We start from the raw sequence: 26290 nt of genomic DNA, 5'->3' as shown, positions 1-26290 counted from the left end.
ATCTACAGGCTTTGACATAAACTCTTTTCAAACACAAATATCCCTTATATATTAAAAGAGAAGCATTGTAATAAATGCATTCACATTATAATAGACACGTGGCAACTTCACAATGATTTGATAATAAATATGTTAACGCATTCACACTATAATCATAAATGTGTTCACACTATGTATTTTGTATTTTTTTAATATAAAACTCACATATATGGTTCCAATAAAACTCTGAATTTTTCGGTTCGAATAAAAATAGATAACGAATCAAAAGCCAAACTATATATATATATATGTTTTATTTTTATTGTTTACGGATAAAATTGACTAAAATATTCATAAATTTTGATTTGATTTGTTATCCGTTTTGATTTGAACCAAAAAATCTGGATATTTGAAACTCTACGAAACAAATCAAATACAAAAATACAATATCAAAAAAAAAGCAAATCACAAATACCAATATTTTTAGGAACATCTAATTCGATATGTTATATGCATATATATACATATATATATGTAAAGAATTATATATATATGTGATATATATTATACTTTATATCAGTTTTACAATATTTTTATGAATTAAATTTATTATATTAGGTACTAGAATTTAAAAGGTTATATAATGTTTTATTTTTGTAATAAAATGTTATTATTATATTATTTTTAAAATTTTCTTTTATTTACGAATCAAATCGGATTTTCTTTAAAATTCTAAAACATTTCGGATATCCAAGTCACCGAATATCTAGGTGGCTAAAGATTGAATCGACAAGAATGCTTCCAAATACCTAAATATTTGATATGTGCAACTCCAATTTACGGATATAATTTTATTTTCTTTATATGAAAAATGACTAATGTCAAGGTCTTTTTTATTTTAAATTAATTTTATCTTTCATGTATTATTTTGAACAAAAATATTATTTAATATTAATTAACAATATCTTTATATATTTTTCAACTATTTCTATATACTTTTTACATAAACATACATGTGCACCTTGATATGAGCACCTTCTATCTAAGTATTAAACATACATGTGCACCTTGATGTGAGCACCTTATAACTAAGTATTCACCACAACTGAAGTATCTAATTTTTTTGAAAGTTGAAATATTTTTTCTTAATGCTTCTTTCACCACCGACCAAATTGTAGTGAAATGATTTGTTTTAATAATTTTTTTTATTTTTCTTAAACTATTATCTGTTTAAAAACTATAATATGAAACTATTGGTTCGACATGACGACTATCTAAAATTCATAATATGAAAATAAACAAATAATATTAATTTTTGGTTTTTCCTGGAAAAAACCAAAAAATCAAACATTTTAACCGAATAAACTAAAATGAATAATAATTTAAAATAATAGTTATATTTTAGAAGATTAAAAACAAAACAAAAACGTAAAACCTAACCAATATCCAGATTAAACAGATTTAATATCTTTTTTATTAAAAATAACGAAACTAATAATTACATCCACCGCGCAAGGCGCGGATTATTACCTAGTAATGTTATTATGAAACACTAATCATTAGTTTTTAACTTGTTCTAAATGTATAAAATAATATATGTAAATCCTCAATCGACAAAAAAAAATTGGCTAAAATTTAATTGACCTGAATATACAAAAGTCACTTAAAAACTAAAAAATATAAAATCTATAGAAAATGAAAGTGCTAAACTTGAATCCATGCTAATTAGTAACGAGATGGTCGTGCTCGTCACACGCTTGGACAGAAAACTATAAACGATGTTAGTGTTTCATAAAAATTAAAAATACAAATTACATATGCAGAACGCTTTGCCTAAACAATATCATTACCCCCATTTGGTTTCAATGATATTCTCATCTGGATATGTATTGACCATAAACAAATACGAATATTGCAATTCTCAAGAATACATCGACATTAGGAAAAAATGTCAATTCTTTTCGATTTTTTTTTGTTTGTTGCAAAATTACCAAAAACTTTGTCCGTTATTCATTTGTCCCGTACACGTAATCAATTTAGTTGGAGAAGACCCGGTACGATATAAACCGGCCACAGACAACCCGGGTCAACCGAATGAAGGTTAGTTAAACAACCCTAGGCATTTAAATACTCTATTTTTTCCTCTCAACCCCTCGCCTACCATCGTCTTCTTCCTCCTCATTCTCCGCCATTGTTGTAGCTCTAAAACCTCAACTGAATCTCCCATACTCAATTGAGAGCTCTCTCTAGGTCTGTTGTACGGAACATTCCAAATCGAATCAACCTGCTCCTCTAGTGGTTTCTCGATTTCCAAACTCCCCGGAGGATGGATCTGCCAAGCCTCGCTTTGATCCTCCGAGCCGCCGCGCTCAGCCCCAATCCCGATGAACGCAAAGCTTCTGAGCAGCAACTCAATCAGGTCTTACTTGAATTCTCTAGAGATGTATATACGTTTGTTAGTTTTTGAATCGATACTAGATTAGATTCATTGGTTTCTGATGCGTTGTTCTCTTCTCTTAACAGTTGCAGCACACGCCACAGCACTTGGTGAGATTGTTGCAGATAGCCGTGGATGGGAACTGTGACATGGCAGTGCGTCAGATTGCTAGTATTCAGTTCAAGAACTTCATTGCTAAGAACTGGTCACCTGATGATTCTGGTAAATAATAATATTATTTTCTGTGATTATCAGAAGCTGTTAGGTTGATTCGTGTATCTAACGGTGCAGGAGAGCAGCCGATGATATTGCAAAGCGACAAAGAATTGGTGAGGGACAACATCCTCGTCTATGTCACCCAAGTTCCGACCTTACTCAGGTAAATTTGTCTGCTCAAGGTCTGATTGGTGGAAAGATGCTAGATAGTCTACAAGCTGATAGTCCCCACTTTGCAGAAGGCTAATATATGTATCATGCATGTTTGTATGTGTCTTTTGCATTATCCTTAACTGCTAGATATCCTGAAACAGTGAATTGTGGATGATATTTTCCGAATTTAGATTTTTTTTCTCTCAACTTCAATCATAATTATGTTTCTCTTCCTTATTTTATGATCCAGATCACAACTTGGAGAGTCCCTCAAGACAATCATATATGCTGACTACCCAGAGCAATGGCCACGGCTTCTAGATTGGGTGAAGTACAACTTGCAAAATCAACAAATTTATGGAGCTTTGTTTGTGTTACGGATACTCTCCAGGAAATATGAGTAAGTAACACAAATTTGACTGTTTCAGTGTAGCACACGAGTAAAAACTTTAGGTGTTAAGTTGGTAACCACTCTTGAGTGAAAAAAATTACAGGAAGAGGCAATCGTTTTGTACAAGGAATGTTAAGATGATGTTTAGAAAGTGTACTATTAGAATACATGATGCCAATTGCTCTTTCAAACGAAATTCGGAATGTCTTGTGAAGTTTAGATGAGTTCCAGCCCAGGAACGAAAAGTGTTCATTACGAATCGACATGACAATCTCATTTTTTAAGCATCCTAGCAGTAAATCTAGATGCGCTGCATTATTTTGATTCTGTTTCGTAATTTTGATTTCTAGGTTCAAGTCAGACGAGGAGCGGACACCAGTTTCCCGCATTGTGGAGGAGACATTTCCTCTACTTTTGACTATTTTTAATGGACTTATCCAGATAGAAAATCCCTCACTCGAGATAGCAGAGTTAATGAAGCTGATATGCAAAATATTTTGGTCATCAATATATGTAAGTCGGTAACGAGATCATACTGGCAATTGGCAAATTTGCTAGTCGATAAATAAATAAAAGAAGGGATCGCTAGGCTTACTGAAGCCGTCCCTGTTATTGTTTCTTTCCAAAGATTCATCACATGATTCATTTTGTACTATTTTTATGTGGCAGCTGGAGCTCCCAAAGCAATTATTTGATATTAACGTATTCAATGCCTGGATGGTTCTGTTCTTGAGTGTTTCGGAGCGTCCTGTTCCAGTTGAAGGTCAGCCTATGGATCCGGAACTTAGAAAATCTTGGGGCTGGTGGAAGGTCAAGAAGTGGACAGTGCACATCTTAAACAGGATCTATAGTCGGTATGTCTCTGAAGTTAATATATTAATCAAAAGTACTCTTGGAAGGTCCATTAAATTTTGGTGAGCATTCGTTGTCATAGGTTTGGAGACCCAAAACTTCAAACTCCAGAAAACAAGCCTTTCGCCCAAATGTTTCAAAAAAATTATGCCGGCAGAATTTTGGAAGGCCACCTAAATTGTCTGAATACTATTCGTGTTGGAGGTTATCTTCCCGACAGAGTTACCAATCTTCTCCTTCAGTACTTAAGTAACAGGTTTGTCTTACTGTTCCTTGTGCTCTAGGTTTGTTAGCATACTTGTCTACATTCAGTGTGCCCCCACTTGGTTGACGTCAATTCTCCTTTCCCTGGCATTATAGATTTGATTTTTGGTAAAGGATTGAACGGTATTGATTTTAATTAGAATACTCTATATGTTTATATGTTTTTTGTTGTAATTTTACACATTCTGCCTCTTGGCATGTATTATAATGTATCTTGCCATCTTCCCTGCAGCTTAAATAAATAAAACTCTACTACTGTATTTTACATATGTGGCATTTCTCGTTGAGGGAGTTCTTAAGTCCTGACAGTAATTCATTGTATCTGCAGCATTTCAAAGAGTAGCATGTACAAATTGCTGCTACCTCGGCTGGATGTTCTGCTTTTTGAGATTGTTTTCCCTCTAATGTGCTTTAACGACTCTGATCAAAAACTTTGGGAGGAAGACCCACATGAATACGTGAGGAAGGGTTACAGTAAGTATTAAAAATAGTGACTTTCTTGAGAAGTCAAACATATTATATTTAATGAAATTTGTTGGGCTGCACTGCAGATATCATTGAAGACCTGTACAGTCCGCGAACAGCGTCTATGGATTTTGTAAATGAATTGGTTCGAAAACGTGGGAAAGATAACCTCCCAAAGTTTGTTCAGTTTGTTGTAGGGATCTTCAGGAGGTATTCCATTTGAGCTCTTCCGTTTCAATCTTCTTCTTTCAGTTGTGTCCTGTTGAGAACTTGTTTTTTCCACTGTTGGTAGTTATGACGAAGCTCCTGCTCAACATAAGCCATATCGTCAAAAAGATGGCGCTATGCTTGCTGTTGGAGCTCTTTGTGATAAACTGAAGCAAACTGATCCCTATAAATCTGAACTAGAGCATATGTTGGTACAACATATTTTTCCTGAATTCAGTAGTCCAGCTGGACATCTTAGAGCAAAGGTATTCATTGTTTTGGCTTAAATTTGTAATTGATACCTCATCAATCCATGGTTTCCATGATAGGGGTTCTGTTGTATTTCTCAATTTGTTTGAGAACTCAGTATTGCTTAAAAAAAATATTTAACAACAGAAGAAAAATGATAAACTGTTGTGATATTTAGGTGACTGTTGCGATGTTGTCGATACATTAGGATGTATTTCCTGTTTTATTTCCAGTATTAGATAGTAATAGTATACTCTTTTGGAGCCCCTTGATCTGTTTAACGATTGAGTTTTTGGATGTAGGCTGCATGGGTAGCTGGACAGTATGCCCACATCAACTTCTCAGATCAGAACAACTTTCGCAAAGCATTGCACAGTGTTGTTTCGGGAATGCGTGATCCTGATCTCCCTGTCCGTGTTGATTCAGTTTTTGCATTACGTTCATTTGTTGAGGCCTGCAATGGTATGTGATTTTCTCCTGCATATCAATCAATCTGTTTGCACTTGTGCATTGTCTTCTCGATTGTGTGTTGGTTTATATATGTCTAATTAAAACTGTCTGGTCAAACTTGCAGATTTGAATGAGATACGCCCAATCCTCCCTCAGTTACTTGATGGTAGGTAACCTTGGTTTTAAAAACTAGATAGTCAGTATCGTTGAATTAAACTAATGCTTTCACTTACTGGTGATCTTGCTCCTATCAGAATTTTTCAAACTCATGAATGAGGTAGAGAATGAAGACCTTGTTTTTACGTTGGAGACCATTGTCGATAAGTTTGGTGAGGAGATGGCTCCTTATGCTTTTGGATTATGCCAAAATCTGGTAAGGAAATCAGCTCTCTCATTTGTATAGATTTATTGAACGTTTGTAGTTTGAACTTTGAGATATATGTATTTCTGCCTCTCCTTTTTCTCAGGCGGCTGCATTTTGGAGGTGCTTAAACACGTCAGAAGCCAGTGATGATCTAGATGACGTGGGAGCTTTAGCTGCAGTCGGTTGTTTGCGTGCCATAAGTACAATCCTTGAATCTGTTAGCAGTCTTCCTCAGCTTTTTGTTGAGATAGAGCCAACGATACTTCCAATAATGCAGAAAATGTTGACCGCTGATGGCCAAGGTAAATTTGATGTTTAAATCATTTCTTTACTTTTCTCATTTTAGCTCTGGTCCTTAGTTTGTTGACGAGCTTAAGTTGTATTGTATCTGGATGCTGAACTTTTGGACTGATTTGTTAGCCATTTTGATTCATTCCATTACTATGCATTTCTAGATAGTTTTATATTATCCATTACTTTTTTTTTGTGAGCCTTTTGCTACGTGTGTAATATCAGATCTCAAGATCACTCATTTCCTTTTCCAGCTATTTTTTATTGGTACTAAAGCATCCTCCTATGTGATTTGGCAGACGTATTCGAAGAAGTTTTGGAGATTGCATCATACATCACCTTTTATTCACCTAACATTTCATTGGGCATGTGGAGTCTCTGGCCATTAATGGTGGAAGCCTTGGTCGATTGGGCAATTGATTTCTTTCCAAGTATGGCTTCTCTCGTATCTGTTTTCTGTATAGTTTAACCTTCATGTCAATCTTTTTTGCTACATACACTAAGCTATTTTTTTTGGAAATGTAGATATTTTGGTTCCAATGGACAACTTTATATCGAGGGGAACTGCTCATTTCCTCACTTGCAAGGAGCCCAACTATCAGCAAAGTCTATTTACTGTTCTTTCAACTGTAAGTATAAGGTTATGGAATTATGAATGATAGATTCTCACTTTATCATTTTATCCATGCCTATACTGGTAGGAAGTATTTGGCCTCTAGCATATTGGGCAAACACAAAAATACATATTCAGCATTAAATATGACAAATCTTCCTACAGTAGTATCGAGATGTTATACATATATAAGCACCTCTCATGTTTCTCTATTCACAAGCAAATCACTCATTAGCCTGCATAACTAATTTATGTGTCACTTTTCTGTTTCTACAGCTTATGACCGACAGAAACATAGAAGACAGTGATATTGAGTCTGCTCCAAAGCTTATTGAAGTTGTTTTCCAGAATTGCAAAGGGCAGGTGGATCAGTGGGTTGAACCATATCTTCGGCTCACGATTGATAGGTTACAACGAGCGGAGACTTCGTACCTAAAATCTCTTCTTATTCAAGTGGTAAGAACTGTCTGGAGAATTTGTTAGCATGATGTCATTCCAACTTACAATTTTATTTCTTTAATCATCACAATGTCACAATATGAAATTATGAATCAGTTGAGATTGCATTGAATTGATGGTTACGATGGGTTGAGCTTTAGTTTGTAGTGAACCACCATTATTGCATTTAAAATTTTTGCTATCTTGATCATTTTCTAAAAGAAAATTATGATTTATATTCGCAGGTGGCAAACATGCTTTACTACAATCCAGGTTTGACGCTTGGTGTGTTGCATAACACAGGACTTGCTTCTACTGTGTTTGATCATTGGTTCCAGATGTTGCAACAAAAAAGAAAGAGTGGCCTGCCAGCAAATTTCAAAAGGTATCTTTGATGCTTGTTATTATCTCCTATCTTGTTATGGTAAACTTACAAATGTAATGGTGTTACTTTAATTTTTCTCACTGTGATTAGCTGATAAAGTGGTTGTTCTTTTTATACCAGGGAACACGATAAAAAGGTTTGCTGCTTGGGTTTGACTTCATTACTTGCTCTCCCGGGTGGTCAATTCCCCGACGAAGCGCTGCAGCGTGTTTTCAGGGCAACACTTGATCTTCTAGTTGCATATAAGAATCAGATAGCTGGTATGTTGTGCTTATGATACATTTTCTCTCCACTTGGTCTGGTAACATTTACGACTATTCCCTTTCCCGTATTAATCGCAGAAGCAGCAAAGGAGACAGAAGTAGATTATGAGAATGAGTTGAATGGACTCGAGAGTGATGAAGACGATGATGATGATGGTTCTGATGGGGAGATGGGGATGGATGATACCGAGGACGGAGATGAAGCAGAAAGCAAGAAACTGAAGAAGTTAGCTGCACAGGTTTGTCAAATGCTTTGTTTAGACATCCCTTGCCAACTATGATTTTTTTCTTTCTTTCGGAATTGATTGTTTCCCTACTCGCTTGTCCATTTCATAGGCAAAGGCCTTCGGATATGATGATGAAGATGACGATGATTCTGATGATGATGACTTTAGCGACGAAGAAGAGTTCCAGTCACCCATCGATGAGGTGGATGCCTTTGTATTCTTTGTCGACGCAATCAGAGGTACTGCTATATAAAATCTTCTGATCACCATTCTCGAGCAGACAATACTATATCACCAGTGTACATATTTGCTTAATCGCATCCTTGCCCTTTGAACAGTTATGCAGGCGTCAGATGCGCAGAGGTTTCAGAACCTTAACCAGTCACTGGACTTCAATTATCAGGCGATCGCAAACGGAATAGCACAGCACGCAGAGGTGAGAAGAGTGGAGATGGAGAAAGAGAAGCAAAAGAAGGCAGCAGAAGCTGCTGCTACTCCTGTTCCTGCTATATGATCTCTTAAGCTTGGATGATCGAAGCGGTAGTGTGTCTGATAAGCACAAAGCAATTCATTTTGGTGAGATTCTCGTTCATACATACATTCAGCATTGCCTCGTGCTTCCAAGTTAGAAGTTTGCATGTTTTGTGCTTATAGTCTGAAGAGAAGGTTTTGGTGTGTTACGTTGTGAAACCGTGTGTTACGGTCAGAAGGTTTGCATGTTTTGGTAAGATTGATTGAAGATGATGATGGAGTCTCTTATAGTCTGAAGAGAAGGTTTTGGTGTGTTACGTTGTGTCTCTGTCTTGCGTGGGGGATTTTTGTGTACTCTTTTATCCATATGCTTGCTGCTGCACACACATTGTGTCTTGTCTTTTTGGGATTAGATTTTTAGGAAAGATTATATTGAACTTTTGATCTCATACAGAGATCAGCAAAGGTCATCACACAGGTTGTACGACCATTCTTTCATAAAGTGAAAATTATTCTGTCAGTCGGAAGTTTCTTTAATGTGTTTTTACTTTTTAGTAATCAATTAATGTGTTCACTTTTCTTGATTAACTGGAAAAAAAGTATCTAGTCATCGTAAAAAGTCGTCGCCTTCTCTACAAGAGATAAAATAAACAAAAGAAGAAAATTATGAATTACTTTGTAGAGAGTAGTAACAAATGAATAAATAGATAGAACCAAAATGAGATGAGATCATGAGGAAGAACAACAAGAGAAACCGAACACTTGACTGGATCCCTTATTGTCGTCTTTCACCAGACTTACTCGGTTGTTGGAACCCAGTTGAGTTTTATATGTGTCGGAGTTGAGTTGTTTCCGGCTAATATTGGTGTAGATGTCTCGGATCACCATCTCAAAAGCAGTTTTAACGTTTGTTGAATCGAGAGCTGATGTTTCCATGAAGAATAATCCTTGAGTTTCTGCCAGGGCCTTGCCTTCTTCCACGCTCACCGCTCTCATACTTTCTAGGTCGCACTTGTTTCCCACCAGCATCCTCGCCACCGTTGTATCCGAATGTGCTGCACAAAACAAAAAACAGACAACAAACTTTTACCAAAGTAACCATTCAAATCAAAACTGAACATATGAATCTTTACCCTGTTTACTCAAACTTAGGAAAATGTAAGACTAGTATATGTCCATCCACCTAATGAGAATCAAGATGAAGTTAAAGTAAGTAGACTGGGCATTGTTTTATGCTACTTTTTTTAACGACTAATTAAGAGGTTTTAACTCCGTAAATCAAATACATTTTATAGCGCGAGATCTATACCATGTTAAATTAAATTTACTTTGAAGATAATATGCCTCCCTACTAGACTTACACTTGCGATATCTTAAATTTCTACTAGGTGATCTAAAAGTTTTAACCAGTATGCCAACTACTCATTAGTTATATTACCCTACTTTCTTCTTATAGAAAGTGAAACAAAAATTTACCAGCTCTCTCTTGTTTATTTTCTAATATCCAAAGATCTTCTTTTTTTCTCGCTGTCTAAAGAGAGATTCAAGAAGTAAACTGTGGTTGTTCTAGCTTAGGCCACTTTACTTGTGGGCTAAGAAACACAAATATCTTCATAAAAACTTTAGTCTAAAATAGTCCATACATTAGTTAGATAAACTAAATCCACCAAATGTGGAGAAGAAAGTCAAGAAAATTCTACCAAATAAAAGTTGGGTTGAATTAAAATCCTTTGTTTGACCCAATTTTTTATTAAAAGATTTAGCTTCTATGAATTGTTATTGGTTTAATACAGTATACTACTAACTGAAAATTAGAAGATTAGTTTGTATGAATCGCCATTGCAGTTAATAGTATGTTTCTTTAAGTAATGATAAAAATACATATACATACGGCAGTGTTTCAGTTATCGTCAGATATAAGGACCTAATTAGTTAAACCTTACAATATTCAGAATCATTTCAGAGAGATTAGTCAAAGAAAAGAGATGTATATAAAATCAACCAGCAGAGTGAATCTAGCTAGCAACGGAGACTTACTCTTGAGCTCATCGAGCCAACGTCCGACACTCTCAAAGGTGGTACGACGGCTGATGTCGTAAACAACGAATGCTCCGACAGCGCCGCGGTAATAAGCGGAGGTAACGGCACGGAAGCGTTCTTGACCAGCAGTATCCCAAATCTGAGCTCTGACCTCCTTGCCTTCGATTTCCATGCTCTGCGTCTGAAACTCGACGCCGATCGTGGCTTTAGAATGGGCGTTGAACTCGTTACGTGCGTAGCGAGACAGAAGGTTCGATTTCCCGACGGCCGAGTCGCCGATTATCACAATCTTGAAGAGATACTCCTCTCCTCCTTCATCATCCGACGACATCTTTGTTCGTGATTTCTAGAAACAGAGATGCGACTGGTTTTACGTTTTAGGGAGAGAGAGAGAGTCGGAGGTTTGTGTGAAAGAGACAAGCTGGCAAGGGCCAAGGAGGACATACTGCGCATGAAGTGGTTCAAATTATTTTCTCATTATTGTTTTAATTATGTGCCGTGAAGTTCGGTGGAATTATAACTTATTAACAAATATAGATTATTAGAGAAAATGCGTTCAAATATGTTATGTTTACGGTTTACCCAAACAAAGCCCATAATTAATGATGTTAAAGTGGGTCAGGCTTTAGAGAGAGCTTTGTCTATGTAAATAAAAATGTGTTTACGGTCTGCTGTCAATTGTTAGCATAAAGTATAAAGATGACTAATTAATATTTATACGATTGGGTTGAACAATCCAGACAGATTAAAAAAACGAATGTACATAGAGACAGGTTTTTATTACATAATTACTAGATTCGGTGTCCGCGCTACGCGCGGATAACATGTTCAAATTAAGAAAATTTATATTTTTGATTAGTAGTTTTTAGTTTAAGAAAGTGTTTGTTAATTTTGTGTGTTGTAGATTTAACCATGGAGTTTTTATTTGAATGTGATGCGCGGTGATCAGTTTTTCTTTTCTAAACAAAAGTAAGTTTGAATAATATATTGTGTTGAGCAATCAAATTTCATAGGAGAAAAGAGTATTTTTGAGTATTGAGTTGTGTCGTTTGCTATCAGGCTTAGGATAGCAGTTTATTCGTCTTTTAGAAGCGTTGTATGATATCAATGTCGGTGTCAAAGTAAAAGTGCGATCATGATGTGGTCGTGAATGATAGTTTTCCTGTATAAGTGTAATATTTGTAAGTATTTAGTTTGACATTAACTTTTTGTTTAGTTTATTACTTTCATGTAACCTTGGAATGATACTTGTGATGATTACGATTTGGTTTTTCCTGGTAGATATGCGATTTAACTCCCTGAAATTAGCCGCCTCGTTGTCCCATATGGTTAGACGTACCATTTTGGATCTACAAAAAATTATTGTATTATATATTTATTGCTTAAAACAAATATTATTTAATAAAATGTTATTACCTGTGTAAACGCAATCCAATCCAATCTAAAGGGAACGTTATCCAGTTCACACAGTTCAAAACTAAATAGTTTGACAGTATAAATAAGTAATTGTCCAAAGGGAATAGAGTTTGGTAGCTAACGAAAAGGAATAAAAATAAGATAAGACGTAGACGATGTCTGCGAAGTATATTGTGAATGGTCTTGTAGAGATGGCATTTTCTATTGCGAGCGGGCCTATTATTATAAAATAATTTTGTTAGTACATATTCATTATTGAGTTCGGAGAGTTTTGGTCGGCAAATTTACTGGTTACTTGCATCTTAGGGTATAGAAATTTGTTCGTGATTCCGGGGAATCTGCTCTGGGTGAGCATCTGATCGTGATTCTGGGGGAGAGAGAAAGGAATTTAGTATTTTTGGATTGTGTTGTGAATTGTGTTGCAAAATAATATTTTTTTAGGGGAGCGAGGTAGACCGTTGTATATTTTTTTGTAGACTATGTTTTTAACTCTTCCTATCTTTTGATCCTTTCCTTGTATAATTTTGAGGCCTGTCTGGGTAATAACTCGGTAAAAAGCAACATAGAGCTGTCCATGGGTGAAAACGGGTTGTGGCAAATACAATAAGACACATTTCAAACTCTAACCCTAACTTTTATTAATTGTCATTGCGTAACATAGCCTGATTGGAAATTGCCGCCTTTCAAGGGTTAATGGATGTTTAGTTACTGATTCCGATAGTATGATTCTTGGAAGGTCCACTTTATATCCAATATGAGAGCCTGTAACTATTTCACCTCTAATAACACACTCACCTAGGTAAGGAACAATCAGACGTGTTCCATTGCATAACCCTTTCTTTTGATTTAAATTCCTTAGAAGCATGAAAGGGCACCCATTTTCAATGTAAGCTTATTCCACTTTCAATGTAATTTTTAATATATTTAGGGTATTAATGTCATTTTACTTATTAAATTTAGTAAAATGAAAGATTTTAGTGTGATGTGGTTATTTAGGGTTATAATTAACGGGTGGGGATTTGAGATTTAGATTTAAAATTGTATAAAATAAAAAATAAATATTTTAAATTTTCAAAGTAGTTTCAATAACTAACGACATAATTTCTATATATATTATTCATTCTCATTATGTATACTATTGTAATTATCATAAAACTACAAAATAAAAGCTAACAAAAGTTTGTACGTAACATCATGCAATGTTAGTTACGTAATTATTTTTTTTTAAGACAAAGCAGATGGAAAATTTTATGAATATCATATAATTTTCATTTTTTATATTTTAGTTCTTCGGTTTTCATGTCAGATGTTCTACTACCCTTAACAAAAACAAAATATATTTTAATATTATTAGATTTATATGTTATATGTTATATTCAAATACTAAGAATCATATATGGAACAATAAACTTGCTATCTGTATAAAAAATGGGCTGGGCCTGCGAATGAAATAGAATCGACAAAGGGCTGGGTAAATAGGCTGGGCTGCGAAACGGGATCGAGACAGCTGCATGATGGGTCAAAAGGGCTGCAAAGCTGATTAATTTTTTAAAAATCCAAGTCCAATCTAGAATGACATGGCATTTTGGTTGGATGAGAATATTTGTGCCTATGTGGCATAGCTTAAAAAGCCCCAATTTAGTTGCTATTATATAGTAGGATGTTCATTACTTTTCAAAGCTAGAGTTTGATTTGTGCCCGCACGAGCGTTTAGTTAAACTTCTATATAAATATGTATTTGTTATATATGATTGGTTCTATATATTTTAATATTTACCATATTAATTTTGTTTCATAATACAACGTTGTAGTTTATTTGTCATTTTATTAATTGTTTTGACTCGTCAATTGTATTAATCACTTTTATTATATATTTATACTATTGGATTTATAATATTAAAATATATTTTATACTTAATTTATATATTATATAAATATACTATGTTACTTTTACACTTGTACGCTTTTAGTTATTAGTAATAAATAAAGAGAATATCTTTAAATAGTTTTAAGACAATTTTTGTTTAAAATTTAGCCAACAAAAAAAATACAAAATTACATTTATTAAATGTCAAAAAGACTTTTATATAATATATTGATTTAGTGTTTAGTGATTAGAGTTTATTTTGTAACCGGATGAGGTTAGGGTAAGGTTTAGGATTTATAATAATTTAGTCATTTTATTATTTAGTAAATGCTATGTTGGTATTATATCTTGGATGCTACTTTATGATAAAATTTAAAATGGTATTTTGGATATTTGCTTATAAATAATTACTAATTATTTAGTACTAGCTTTTAAATAATAGGGAAAAAATTATGCACCATAGTATTTACATTTGTTATTAGTTTTTAAATATATGATAAACCCAAGATTGCTGAATTAAAAAGAGAGGCAACCTTCGGTCCAACGCTTCATATGTTTTAGGGGACGTTCACTTTTTTATCAAATATCAAACTTAGGGCAACATTATCGGAGCACAAAGTTTGATCCTTAAGGAGAAGGGATCTACAAAAACACCAAAACCGAGAGGAGAAATCTGCTAAATAAGAGGTGTTTTGGTTTGGTCCTTGTACTGTTTGCGGGTCTCACTGATATGTGGCGGTCCGCGATTGGTTCGTTTCTATTTTTTTAATCGGACAAAAAAAGAAAAAGAAAATTAATAACCCTTACCGATAATGTTGCCCTTAGGGCATCTGCATCGGGCGTGCCTTGGGCCGTCCCTTAATCTTTATTGGATCGAAAATAATTCTAAAAGAAATTAAAATGGGTGGGACGGGCCGTAAGTAAGGGACACTCTGGGTCGTCCCGTAGGAGACGTGGCATCACGGTATTAGGCGATGAAAACGAAGAAGGGACGGTCGTTTCGGGTCATTCGCATTTTGGGAAATTGAAATCAAAATTCGAAAAAGGAGAGCTCGATGGCGACGAAGTGAAGCATCGATTCGAAGGTCGATCCTTTCCAAACGAAAGCGAGTACCTGATCTCCTCACTCCACCTGCGTCTTCTCTCTTCAACCGGAGTCTCCGTCGGCGTGTTTTTGCAAATCGAAAGGTCGCAGCTTCCAATCGAGAGGTCGCAGCTTCGAAATCTCAAACCACTGCCGTTCGATTCCGGTCCTGTACGCAAGCTTCTTTCCTCTCCAAATCCTCGGCGAATCGTCCCAATCTTGGCAAGGTACGGTCTTCAACTCCTAGATGAAATGGATAGATTCTAGGGTTTGCAATAGAATAAAGTTTATTGCTTTACATGGTTCGATTGTATGATTTGTATCCTTGTAGGTTGAGATTGTTTTCTTTAGATTATATGCTTGATTCTGGAGTCTCCGTCGGCGTGATTGTTTTCTTTAGTTTATATGCGTGATTCGTAGCTTAAAAATAGCCTCCATTTAAAACTTTTGTGGTTCGAGATGAGATCCTGTAACAAAATAGGTTGAGTGATTGCTATATTTACAGTTTGATATTAACTAAATAGTTTGTGTCTCTTGTGGTTGTCGGAAAAGATCCTGCTCGTTTTGTTTTGTGATGTAGTTTAGTTATGTTTTTGCTATCGTCTGAATCTTGCTTTGTGGGGCGCTACAGCTATAGCCAACCATCACAGTCGGAGAATAATTTTGGAAACAATTCAGACACTGAATACTCCGAGACGGAGGATCTAATCCAAATAACATATAGTTTATAAGTTTCTATTTGTATTGGAATAAATGTTTGTTAGTTTTTCTAAATTATGATTTTGTTTTTTTTAAAAAAATTTTGTAATTTTCTTAATATTTCAATTTTAATGTTAAACTTCTATCATATAAGTTTTATTTAAACTTGTTTACATATGTTATCACTTATTCAAATAAAAAAAATTATTAAATAATAAACTAAGGGACAATCAAAGTCCCACTATTAATCCACTTAGTCCCTTAGCATAGATCCCTTAAGATAAATAATTAATTAAAAATCCTAAGGGACTAGAAACACAATCCCACCATTGTGGTTGCCCTTAGGAATCCTATATACAATGCATGGTACGACGTTTCCTTTTTAGTAGTTAACATATATTGGTCAAGTTCCCATTTTAGAATTTATGCGTCATACCTAGACGATAGACAGAGGAGGAAATCGCATAAAATTCTATATACATCAGTAGAAAAATGACAATAGTAAAAACTAAAAGTATTTGGTTTTATCTGATTGTTATAAAGATACAACTGTTGAACTATAATTCCACTGATTGTAATAGTAAGAAGAAAACGTGTTTGATCGTTAGAAGAAGTTAATTAATTAGGTAATTAGAAAGATGGATAAAACCTAATTTTTTTAGATAATCTTGTATTTTTTAAAATCATTAAATTCTTTATTTTTTAACTTTTTGGATCATCTTGAATTCTTGATCTTCAACTGATCTCAATATAAATAGCTCTCGTAATTTGAACAAAATAAAAAATAAAAAATAAATAGCTCTCGTAAAAAGAACGAAACCCATCTCCTAGCATGCACTAAGGATAAAAAAAAATTAAAAGCTATCGGTACATGTTTTTAATCACCAGTTTTTGTATAGTTATCAATTTCAGGCGGTAAAACATGTTAATCAATCAGTGATGTATTAATTTACTTGAGCGATTTGCATAAAAAATATACAATAATAATGAAATTTGCAAGAATGGAAAAAACATGTGGAGCCCAATAACAGTAGATGCAAAAAGACACTGGTAACCCTATCACTTGTATCATTCTCTCTCTCTCCTTCTTTCTTTTTTAATTGTAACAAAATTATATTAATTTTTCCCTGATAAAGGGACGTCGGAGAAAATATACGGTATCGGAAAAACGTTAGAACCCTGAACGAACGGATTCAGCAAGAACGAACAAGCATAAACACAACAAAATCTAGACCAAGATCTAAAGAGAGGAGATTGTAGCAAGGGAAAGAAGACATATGAGCTATTGGCCCAGTCCCGACGAACACAAAGGGGTATTGGATCCGATGGCCTCGCAAATTCACGGCATCCGGTGTGTTCGAAACCGTACATCGATCCATCCACGATTAGTCTTCACCAAAAGAGCCATCCCCGTAGTTGCTCTACGGCCTCGACCACTGAATCTACAAGAGACCCGACTCTCAAACTTTTTCCACCAAGTTCAGCCGCTGCCTCGCCGTCACACGCATGCTACAGCACCGCACACAAACCCTAAAATATACCGGCCAGTAAGAGCTTCAACATCTAAGAGGGATATGTCCCGGAGAACCAACATCCCGAAAACAAGCTCGTCGACACCAGGATCTTCACAGCAACGGCGCAACAAGAAGAGTGTAGTGCCGATAACTAACTAGCAAAACTCCGCAAAGATAAATAATAATTAGCCAGCTAACATGGGTTATTAAAGTTTATGTATTTGTTAGTTTAGCTGGCCAATATTCGTTAATATTAGTTATTTTAGCCGGTTAACATTCGTTAACATTAATTAGTTTAGTCGGCTAACAAATATATATTTTACGTATTTGCATCAAATCTTTACGGGCAGTATATTTGTTAGTTTAGCCGGCTAACAGATATATAAACACGTACTCATCTTCTTTGCTTTTAGTTTGGGTAGGGTTGGCGTAAGTACAAATTATATGGTTGATATATAAGTTAGTATGGTTATAATGTGACTCATTTATATCTTCCATAAATTAGCATGGCTACATGGTCGGTTAAACATAATATTAACTCTATAACCAACCACAACACATGATAAAATTTGTGTACGGCTAAACACAAAATTAACTCTTTACCAAACCTCAACACATATGATTAAAAAGATTTTTAGCCGGATATAACACTGAAAGCATAGTTAATTAATTGCAAATTTATGCTTTACAACCGATAGCACCTGAGACGAATATCTTTAGATAAAAACGGCTAAACTAAAACTTGTTATTGATATAAATTTTGGCCTGGTCCTCTTCAAAGTATCTGTAAGATCTTTGCTGGAAACTAAAATGCCACCAACAGTAATAGACCTGAAAACAGAACGTAAATGAACTGAATTATTAATATTGCTTGGCCGTATAATGTTTATCTTAAACCGGTCACTATAACACGTATCCGGCCACATAGATAAGTAAATAAACACATACCTTGGCTGAAACTGGTCTGGCCCTCTCTGCAATATTTATAGAGATCTTTGCTGGAAACTGGAACTTCGCAAGCCTTTGAACCCTCCCATTATAGACCCTTCCGATCTAAAGCAACAAAAGACATAAACTTTGTCCTATATCTGGTGAAAATCAGAGTACATGCAAATGGTGGAGAAGAAAGTTCTGTAAAAGAGAGGAGGAGAGAATTAGGAGAGAGGAGAGAGATAAAATAACAGAAGATTTTACGGGAGAAAACTTACAATTGTACAGAGCCTGGATAATCCGGTGAGAATTCGATTAGTTTGTAAGAAAGGTTCCGGCGGAGTAAACAATGAGAATGGGAAAGATGAGAGATGTAATGGCTATTTTAGAAATAAGGAGTGTATCGATTATAGTGAAAAAGGAAGTAATTCTCTCCGATAATTTTTTTTCACGCATAAGATAAAGATATAGGTGTTTTGTATGTACGTTAGGCTTTTAGAATGTTTTGTACAGTGAATAGGGGTAATGCGGACAATAAAAAAAAACACATCAGCGAGAAATGCTAAATTCCATCCTTGCAAATTACTCAGTTAGTGGTGTACATGGAATGCAATTTCTCAATTTACTTTATGTTTTAACGTGGTACCTCTTCTATCATCAAAGTAAATGACTGGACATTTACAAAAAAAAAAAAAAAAAGTAAATGACTGGACCACCACTGCTTTTAGCATATATTGATCAAACATCTTTTACCGTTGCTTTGTTAAGATTTACCCTTAAATGATAAGTATCATTTCCCATCACCATTTAGAATCCAGTAAAGCTGTTTTAGACTAAAATGCTTTCTTTCGCAGGAAGCCAGATAGATACCTTCGGTTCATGGTTTCACTTTAACGACTTCTGTCGGAACTAGCTACACACATATTTATTTTCTTAGAAATCATCTACTTTGAATCATTTAACCACAATATATAGTGTTTCAAAAAAAAAAAAAAAAAACCACAATATATAAAAATAATATATAACCTATGTTTTCACATAAGAAACTGAAGGCGAACATTCCCTAACGTTGGCCAAAATTTGACCTAAGTTACCGGGATGTGGAAGAACAAGAGGAGACTATATAATATAGTCATCTTAAAATATAAATTAGATGGTATAATTTCAACTAGATGGAAACTTTAATTAGTCAATTCTTATTTGCATGAAACATATAATTAAGAATAATTAACCAAAAACATATAATTGTGTCTTAAGGAGGATAAAGTGAAATGACCGACTTAAATTAAATATGTCATTCACACATTGCAACAAACATAATTTAGTCAATTTTTGTCGCCTAGTTAATTAAAACTAGTTTGCATGAAAAAAATATAATTATGTTAAAGGACGATGTGCGAAAAAAAACTACAGGCAGTAACAGATTTATTGAGAAATTATAACCAAAATAATTTTGGAGAAGTGAGACACCGGTGTCGTCAAAGATAAAATGGAAAAGATTGGTCAAGTCATATGCCATCTCTCTCGAGGCAAACGAAGGAAGAGAAAGTGAGACAATCAAAACAAAATTAACTAATTTATTTTATGATTACTTGTTCATATATTTTATATTTAAAATACACACTGTTCTGAAAATTGTAACTGCACATATATGTTAGATTCACAAAATAAATATTTGTCTCCATTTTCGTTTGAAACTTTGAAACAATAACGATAACTAGAAAAACATTTGTATATTTAGAATTAATAATGCTACATTTTCACAAAGAATAACACTGATAATCTGAGTTAAAGAAAATTTTAATATTTAAATTTATAATTATTAAATATACCTCTTATTAAATGTATTAAATATTAAATGCTAAATTGATTTTTTGATAAATGAGAAAATAATAATAATGATTGAAAGGCTATACTGCAAAAATGTAAAACGACATTCTCTTTTGTTTTTTATTAACAGAAAACAACTTTAAAAGACTTTTTATGTAATTGAAGAAGAGTACAATTTAGTTATCTGTTAACGTTAATGCAAAAAACAAACATAAAACAGTCTAGACATTTTGTGATCTAAAGAAATTTCTGTAACTTAACAATAAGTTTAAAATGACTTTTAGTTTTTGTGAAATAGAAGAAGTGCAAGTTAGCTATATGCATAAAGATAACTGCTAAAATAAAAAGACAGCCTACAATTTCTTAGTATCTAAGGAGATTCTTACAACCATTAGTAAAATAGCATTTATATACTTTGTACAGATAAACTAATAACTATTTGTTCAATCTTAAAAAAAAAAGATCGGAACATTTAGTCCTAGAATATATTACAATTTACAATACAACATATGATAAGAGACAGAAGAAAGTAGATTTACGAAGTTGCTCCAATGCATCATTCGTTGTCCCTTCAAGAACATCAGCTTCTCACCCTTTTGCTTCAAATATTTCAAGCCAACATTTTCACTGCTCTTTTCCCCATCGGTCTCGGCTGATCTCGAGCTTATTCTCCGACAATTAATAAGATCGATATAAGTCTGGAGATCATGAACGCAAGACATGTTTTGAACATTAAAAAAATTTAGTGTTAGTTCGACCCCAACATGAGCATAACATGAACAACTCCATGGAAGCTCATAAAAACCACCTAAAACCCTAAAATTCTCATTAAATAAAAAGCCAGGAAGTTTTGTGATCGGATCATTAACGTTAGTGATCCTCAAAACCTTCACTCCTAGCTCCTCGCAACGTTTCTTGAACTTCAAGTTACCAACCCTAGGACCGGCAAAAGAGAACACAGTCACGGGAATATCTCTCTCGCCTATCTTCTTGTTTAAACCGAGCTCCGCAATGTCGTAAGCAAGAAGATGAGCTAATGAGCTTCCCATGCTATGTCCAGCGAGTGTGATACTCATATCTTCTCCTTTGTACTTATTCATCAATCTTGAAATTTCGGTCAGAAGCTGTTGTCTACAGCTCTCTAGTCCGAATCTGCTGTCACTCTCATCGGATGTGTATAAACTCAAGAACCCGGACTCGACCTTCACATGTCACATCAGGCCGCGTGTTATGAGGATGGAGCCTAGCCGGAGCCAAAGAGCTCATGAAGTTCGTTAACCATTCAGGGTTAGTCACCGTTCCACGAAAGGTAACCACGACGTCTCTCCTCCCTAAACGTTTTACCGAGTCATCAGATGAAACTGCAACGTAACCTACCCAACGTGCTCCCTTATTGGCCTCGTTCTGGATCGGACGGATGTTGATGTTTATGTCCGGCGTTGCGTAGATGTATTTGGTGACTTGGTACTCCTCAGGTTTGTCGATTCCCGTTTCTCTAAGCAAGGTATTTTTGCCATACTTGCAGTTCAAGTAACGTTTAGAAGTAGGGTTTAGATCAAAGGCTTTGTAACAAGTGGAAACTAAGTTTCCGTAGCGAGTGATCTCTTTTTGGAGAAGAGGATTTAAAGGTTCGATAAGATCTTGCCAGTTGTTACATCCTTGTATCTCTCTCCAAACCCGAGACAATGGTACAGTCGCTTCTGCGCTGGAGCACGGTGCCTGAGCACGAGATATAGGAGGAGAAACAACTCGAGAAGTTGGAATGTGTGGTGCTAATACTGAAGAAGTAGAAGAAGAAACTACAAGTCTTCTGGAGGTGTGCGTGTTGGAATTGTGGAGAGAGACAAGATAAGGAAGAGAGACAGTGTGTTCTAGATTTTTGTCTGATCTTGGAAGTGGAACTTGTTTCAAATTAGGGTTTTGGACAAGAGATCTAGCCGCCATTTTTAGAAGACAGCTTATAGAGAGAGAGAGAGAGAGTTTCAGGTTAGTGTCAAGAGAGACAAAAGTATGTGCAGGCTTACTTATAGCGATCACTGGTAGAGAGTTTCACATGTTTTGGCGTGTATTTGACTGAGAAAATTAGCTTAAAGTATTCGAATTACGATCGTTTTGTGACAAATAAGAATATTTTATGTGGTCGGCCTTCTAGTATTCAATTCTATAATTTCGTCTTGTAGTTCTTGATTCTCCCTAGTTCAGTCGTTTATACGCGTTACCATATGTGTGTGTGACTGCAAAATTGAGTAAAATAAGGAGAAATAAAGTAATTATGAAGTATATAATATCCCAAGTTATCAACACAAAAGTTACCAACCTCGTATACGTATAATTTTAGAAAACCAATTACAATTCAGATTATATACAGTTGGAGTGCCGATTAGATATAAAGTAACGTAGTCAACTGATTTAGGTGGGAACGGAAAAAAAATTGATAAAAGATTTCCGAAACTTCTTATTCGGCTGAAAATAACTGAAGGGGGTAATTAAGTCTTATTTCCTGTTCAAACAAACTTAGGGGGCGACTGGTCTTCCCGCTACCACCCGCAAACGCAGCTTTTGCAGTTGGTAGCGGTTGTCGGCGGTTTGCAACAATCACTCAAATCGCTCTAAACCGCTTCAAACCGCTCCAAATCTCATAAATTCAAAAGCTGGCTCAAGCTAGCGTTTGCGGTTGCGGGCGGTTGCGGGAGGATAAAATTTTTTTTTTTTTTTTAAACAATATATATACAAAAGTAAAAATATTTAATAAAAAAAATTAAAATTGAAATTATGAAAATATTAAAATATATCTATTATATTTTAATTAATATTATAAAATTTTATAATAAAAACAATTTCAATAAATTTTCAAAAATTAAAATTATAACTTTCTAAATATAAATTTTATATTTATTATAATTTTATGATTTTTAATATTTTTATAATTATATTAAATGTAAATATTGTTAATTTATTATTTGATTGTTACCGCATTTGGTAGTTAACCATTCATAAGTTACCCGCAAACGCACCAATTTTTAACCGCAATACCAGTCGTACAAATCTGTTAAAACCGCTAGAAACCGCAACCGCCCGCATCCACAAATTCCCGCAACCGCAACCGCAACCGCTGCGTTTGAACCAGTCAGACCCTTAGAAAAAAGCAGTGGGATTTTAAGTTTACTTTGTCTTGGGCCTTTAACATATTTACACACTTTACACTTGAGGGGTACTTGTTGACTTGCTTTTGTTTTTTCTCTTCTGTAATTGCCCTTATCGCAAACTAGTTATAGCGAGACTTAAAATCTGGTTACACAAAAAGTAAATAATAGTTTGTCTCTTTCTGTTACAATTAATTGGTGGATTTATTCAACAGTGAGATTTTTTTTGGACCGTTAGATTAAAGGATGTAAAAACAAATCGGATGACTAATGTTAAAGCAAGTACAAATCTACTAAAAAGAGAAGACATAAATGTGTATATCTTTCCTTGTTGTGGAAAAACATTGTTCATGAAACGTGTGGTAAGGCTGGATTGGTCTTATTTTGGCTGGTGGAGCTTGGTGCGTTGGAAGGTGGTCTGGTGAATCGTGGTGGGATGAAGTATGGTTGATGGTAGTGTGGACAGAAAACATGTGGTTGGGTGAAGGGGTTGAAACCAGAGTAGGCGTCTAGCGTGTGGGTGAACTGTGGCTGTGTGAAATGTGGTTGGGAAAGTAGTGGCTGGTCGAGGCATGGTTGGGGGAGACGTGATTGGGTAATCGTGGATAGGAGAATGTGAAGAGGTGACTTTCTGTTGGAGGTTTTTGCAACACATAGGAAGATTTAGGTGTCAACTAACGCTTTAATCATGGGTTGAGGAGATTATCAACGAATAATCAGAGAAGATAGGTCATACCATTCGTTGTGGTTTTTGAGAAATTAACGGCAGTTGAAATTAATACCGGTGAAAAATTGACGGCGGATTGTGTTTCCGTCGAATTGGAGGAGACGACGGCTTTTGCTATTTCACTATAACAAAAAAAAGGAAAGGGGTCTAGATCAATCTATAAAATAAGGTAACGTAGTTAAGATTTGTCTGATCTTTACTTGTAGAAGAATACAGCGTGGAGTCACCATGATTTTTATTCTCCGGCGGTGAGAATGAAGAAGAAATCGTCAAACTGGAAGAGAAAAAGATAACTACTTGATTTTTAGATATTGAGATAAGAGAAAAAGAGTAGTTGGTTCACGATAAAGATAAATAAAAGAAAAATGTAACTAATTGATTTCTAGTTTCAAGGGTAAATAAGACAATAGCACATAAGAAAGTACTTGACATGGAGAAAGTATGTTAGAGTGATATATGGTAGAAATAAAGTATGTCTAACTGTAAATTTTTCTGATCCCTTTCTTCGGAGAGAGAATGTGAAAGTCCATATGACCACATGATGTGTTTATCTAGATTAGCAACGAATTCGAATTTGGGTCTTTTAAAGATCTACAGAACGCTTTGTACCATCCGAATGCGTGGTTCAAACAAACTTTTATCCAAAGCATATACCAAGTTTTTGTTTAGAAGTTAAAAGCTTATACTAGATTACCATGTCATATACTGAGAAATACTTAATAACAGCACTAGATCATATTCTTGTTTAAAAATAGTACACAAAAATTCTAAAAAACATTGTTTTCTTTTATATTTGATTTGGATTTACGGTTTATTGTTTAGAGTTTATTAATTAAAAATGAATATAGAGTAAAATTTGGAGATTGAAGTAGTTTAGTTATTTCAACTATTAATTGATTTTTTTTAATTATATTGGGTGTTTAGACTGGGATCCACATAATTTTTAGAGGATTGATATTGACAAATAGTCCAATCTTGTAACTATAAAAGGTCGAAACATGGTCTTATGTTACATGGCTAAGTAAATGGCAATCTTGTTTCTAGAGATGGCAATCGATGGACTGGACCGCGAACCTGGCCGTAAAAGTTTATTGCATGGCGGGTATGGACCTGCGATTTCATGACCCGCAAAATAGCGGGTCTAGAGGGAGAGGATTGTGCGATACCGGGCCTAAAGCGGGAAAGCCCACAGTCATCCACAGGTTTCTCCAGATCCCGCATGTTCTAGTCAGTTCATTTCCTTCTTTACCTAAAAACAACAATAGAGAGAGAGTGAAAGGCAATGTGGATGTGATTTCCACCGTGGAAAAAAATGGAGCTCCGACGACGGCGGTTCGATGTCTGACAGGCGACAGTGCTTCTGGTCACCACTTCGTCTTCGAGCTGCAGCAGAGGAGCTAAACCAACAAAGATCCAATATAGTCGATTTTTCTTCTTCGATGTGTCTTCTATTCTTCCTCATGAGCTTCTAAACTTCACAGATCGGACATGCATGTACAGAGTTATGTATTCCAGACAAAAATTTGAAGTTTATTTAGACTTAAAATCTCTGCTCTAACTATTATATATTTTTGAGGTTGTTAGCTGAATAAGTAAAGAGATCTGTTAGATCCTTGTAATAAGACCAACAAGATCTGGAGGTACTTATCTAGTTTAGCGATTTTATGCTTTTGCATGTGTGTTGTTTTTGTTCCTTATTAAGATAAGCTTATTGCGATTGCTTGAACGGAAATATCATGAACTAATTTGTTTGTCTCTGATATTGTTTAAGTGTTAAGACTGGATTAATATCAAATGTTTTGTCTCTGATATGTTGATGCTTGTTGTGTTCGGTCTCTGATATGTTGATGTTTGTCGTGTTGTCTTTGTTTGTGTTCTGTCTCGAGGTGATGGAGTGATGGTGAAGAAGGAGGCGGACTGGTTCATCTTCTTCTCCTCTTCACTGAACAAGTACAAAACTCTTCATTTTCAGGTTAGTATGATGTTTAGTTGCAATTGTCTGTGTCTCAGTTAGCTTGATATTTAGTTACTTGTTGTTTGAAATTGTGACTGTGTCTTATTGTCTTGTGCTGAATGGTTTAGTGGATTTTGGGTGCATAGGTGATGAAAAATCATTCTAAGGAATGAAGGGTGATTGTTCATAAGCTATACGGCAACATCTACTGCGAAATTAAGACATGACTTGTGTTCTGTCTCATATTGTTTACGTGTGTTGACTAGTGTTGCGAATTCAAGCCGCTAGGGGAGAGAGCAGCCTTTCAGGAGGACCTGTGACACCTGCACGGATGCCTGCCAAGCTTGTGAAAAATCATCGTAAGAAATGAA

General features: G+C 34.9%; 2 protein-coding genes, 1 long non-coding RNA gene and 1 pseudogene across 3 annotated transcripts; 1 reads left to right on the top strand and 3 right to left on the bottom strand.

Moving 5' to 3' along the window:
- The first annotated feature begins 2113 nt into the window (after positions 1 to 2113).
- Positions 2114 to 9235, top strand: LOC106451345 (importin beta-like SAD2). Its single transcript, XM_022719322.2, has 22 exons — positions 2114 to 2398; positions 2503 to 2638; positions 2708 to 2795; positions 3036 to 3185; positions 3527 to 3689; positions 3846 to 4030; positions 4111 to 4284; positions 4621 to 4766; positions 4844 to 4967; positions 5050 to 5230; positions 5516 to 5675; positions 5788 to 5829; positions 5918 to 6036; positions 6131 to 6329; positions 6618 to 6749; positions 6844 to 6947; positions 7208 to 7387; positions 7615 to 7754; positions 7875 to 8014; positions 8096 to 8256; positions 8354 to 8483; positions 8583 to 9235. Exons 1-22 carry the CDS (start codon positions 2306 to 2308, stop codon positions 8756 to 8758), a joined length of 3123 nt encoding a protein of 1040 aa, XP_022575043.2. The 5' UTR covers positions 2114 to 2305; the 3' UTR covers positions 8759 to 9235.
- LOC106454843 (ras-related protein RABA5d) lies at positions 9114 to 11535 on the bottom strand. The gene is made up of 2 exons (XM_013896934.3): positions 10753 to 11535; positions 9114 to 9770 (listed from the first exon to the last, which is right to left on the bottom strand). The coding sequence occupies exons 1-2, from the start codon at positions 11084 to 11086 to the stop codon at positions 9445 to 9447; spliced, it is 660 nt and encodes a 219-aa protein (XP_013752388.1). The 5' UTR covers positions 11087 to 11535; the 3' UTR covers positions 9114 to 9444.
- An 8927-nt stretch (positions 11536 to 20462) lies between these two features.
- Positions 20463 to 22794, bottom strand: LOC106451344 (annotated as a pseudogene).
- Positions 22795 to 23476: 682 nt separating this feature from the next.
- Positions 23477 to 24315, bottom strand: LOC111216006. Its single transcript, XR_002664715.2, has 2 exons — positions 24166 to 24315; positions 23477 to 24087 (listed from the first exon to the last, which is right to left on the bottom strand). It is a non-coding gene; the product is annotated as an uncharacterized LOC111216006 (long non-coding RNA).
- Positions 24316 to 26290: the final 1975 nt, after the last annotated feature.

The sequence above is a fragment of the Brassica napus genome, chromosome A5, assembly GCF_020379485.1.
Source record: "Brassica napus cultivar Da-Ae chromosome A5, Da-Ae, whole genome shotgun sequence".
In the NCBI taxonomy this organism is placed as follows: Eukaryota; Viridiplantae; Streptophyta; class Magnoliopsida; order Brassicales; family Brassicaceae; genus Brassica; species Brassica napus.
Note: the sequence above shows the minus strand (reverse complement) of the source record. Positions and strands in the feature narration are given on the sequence as shown.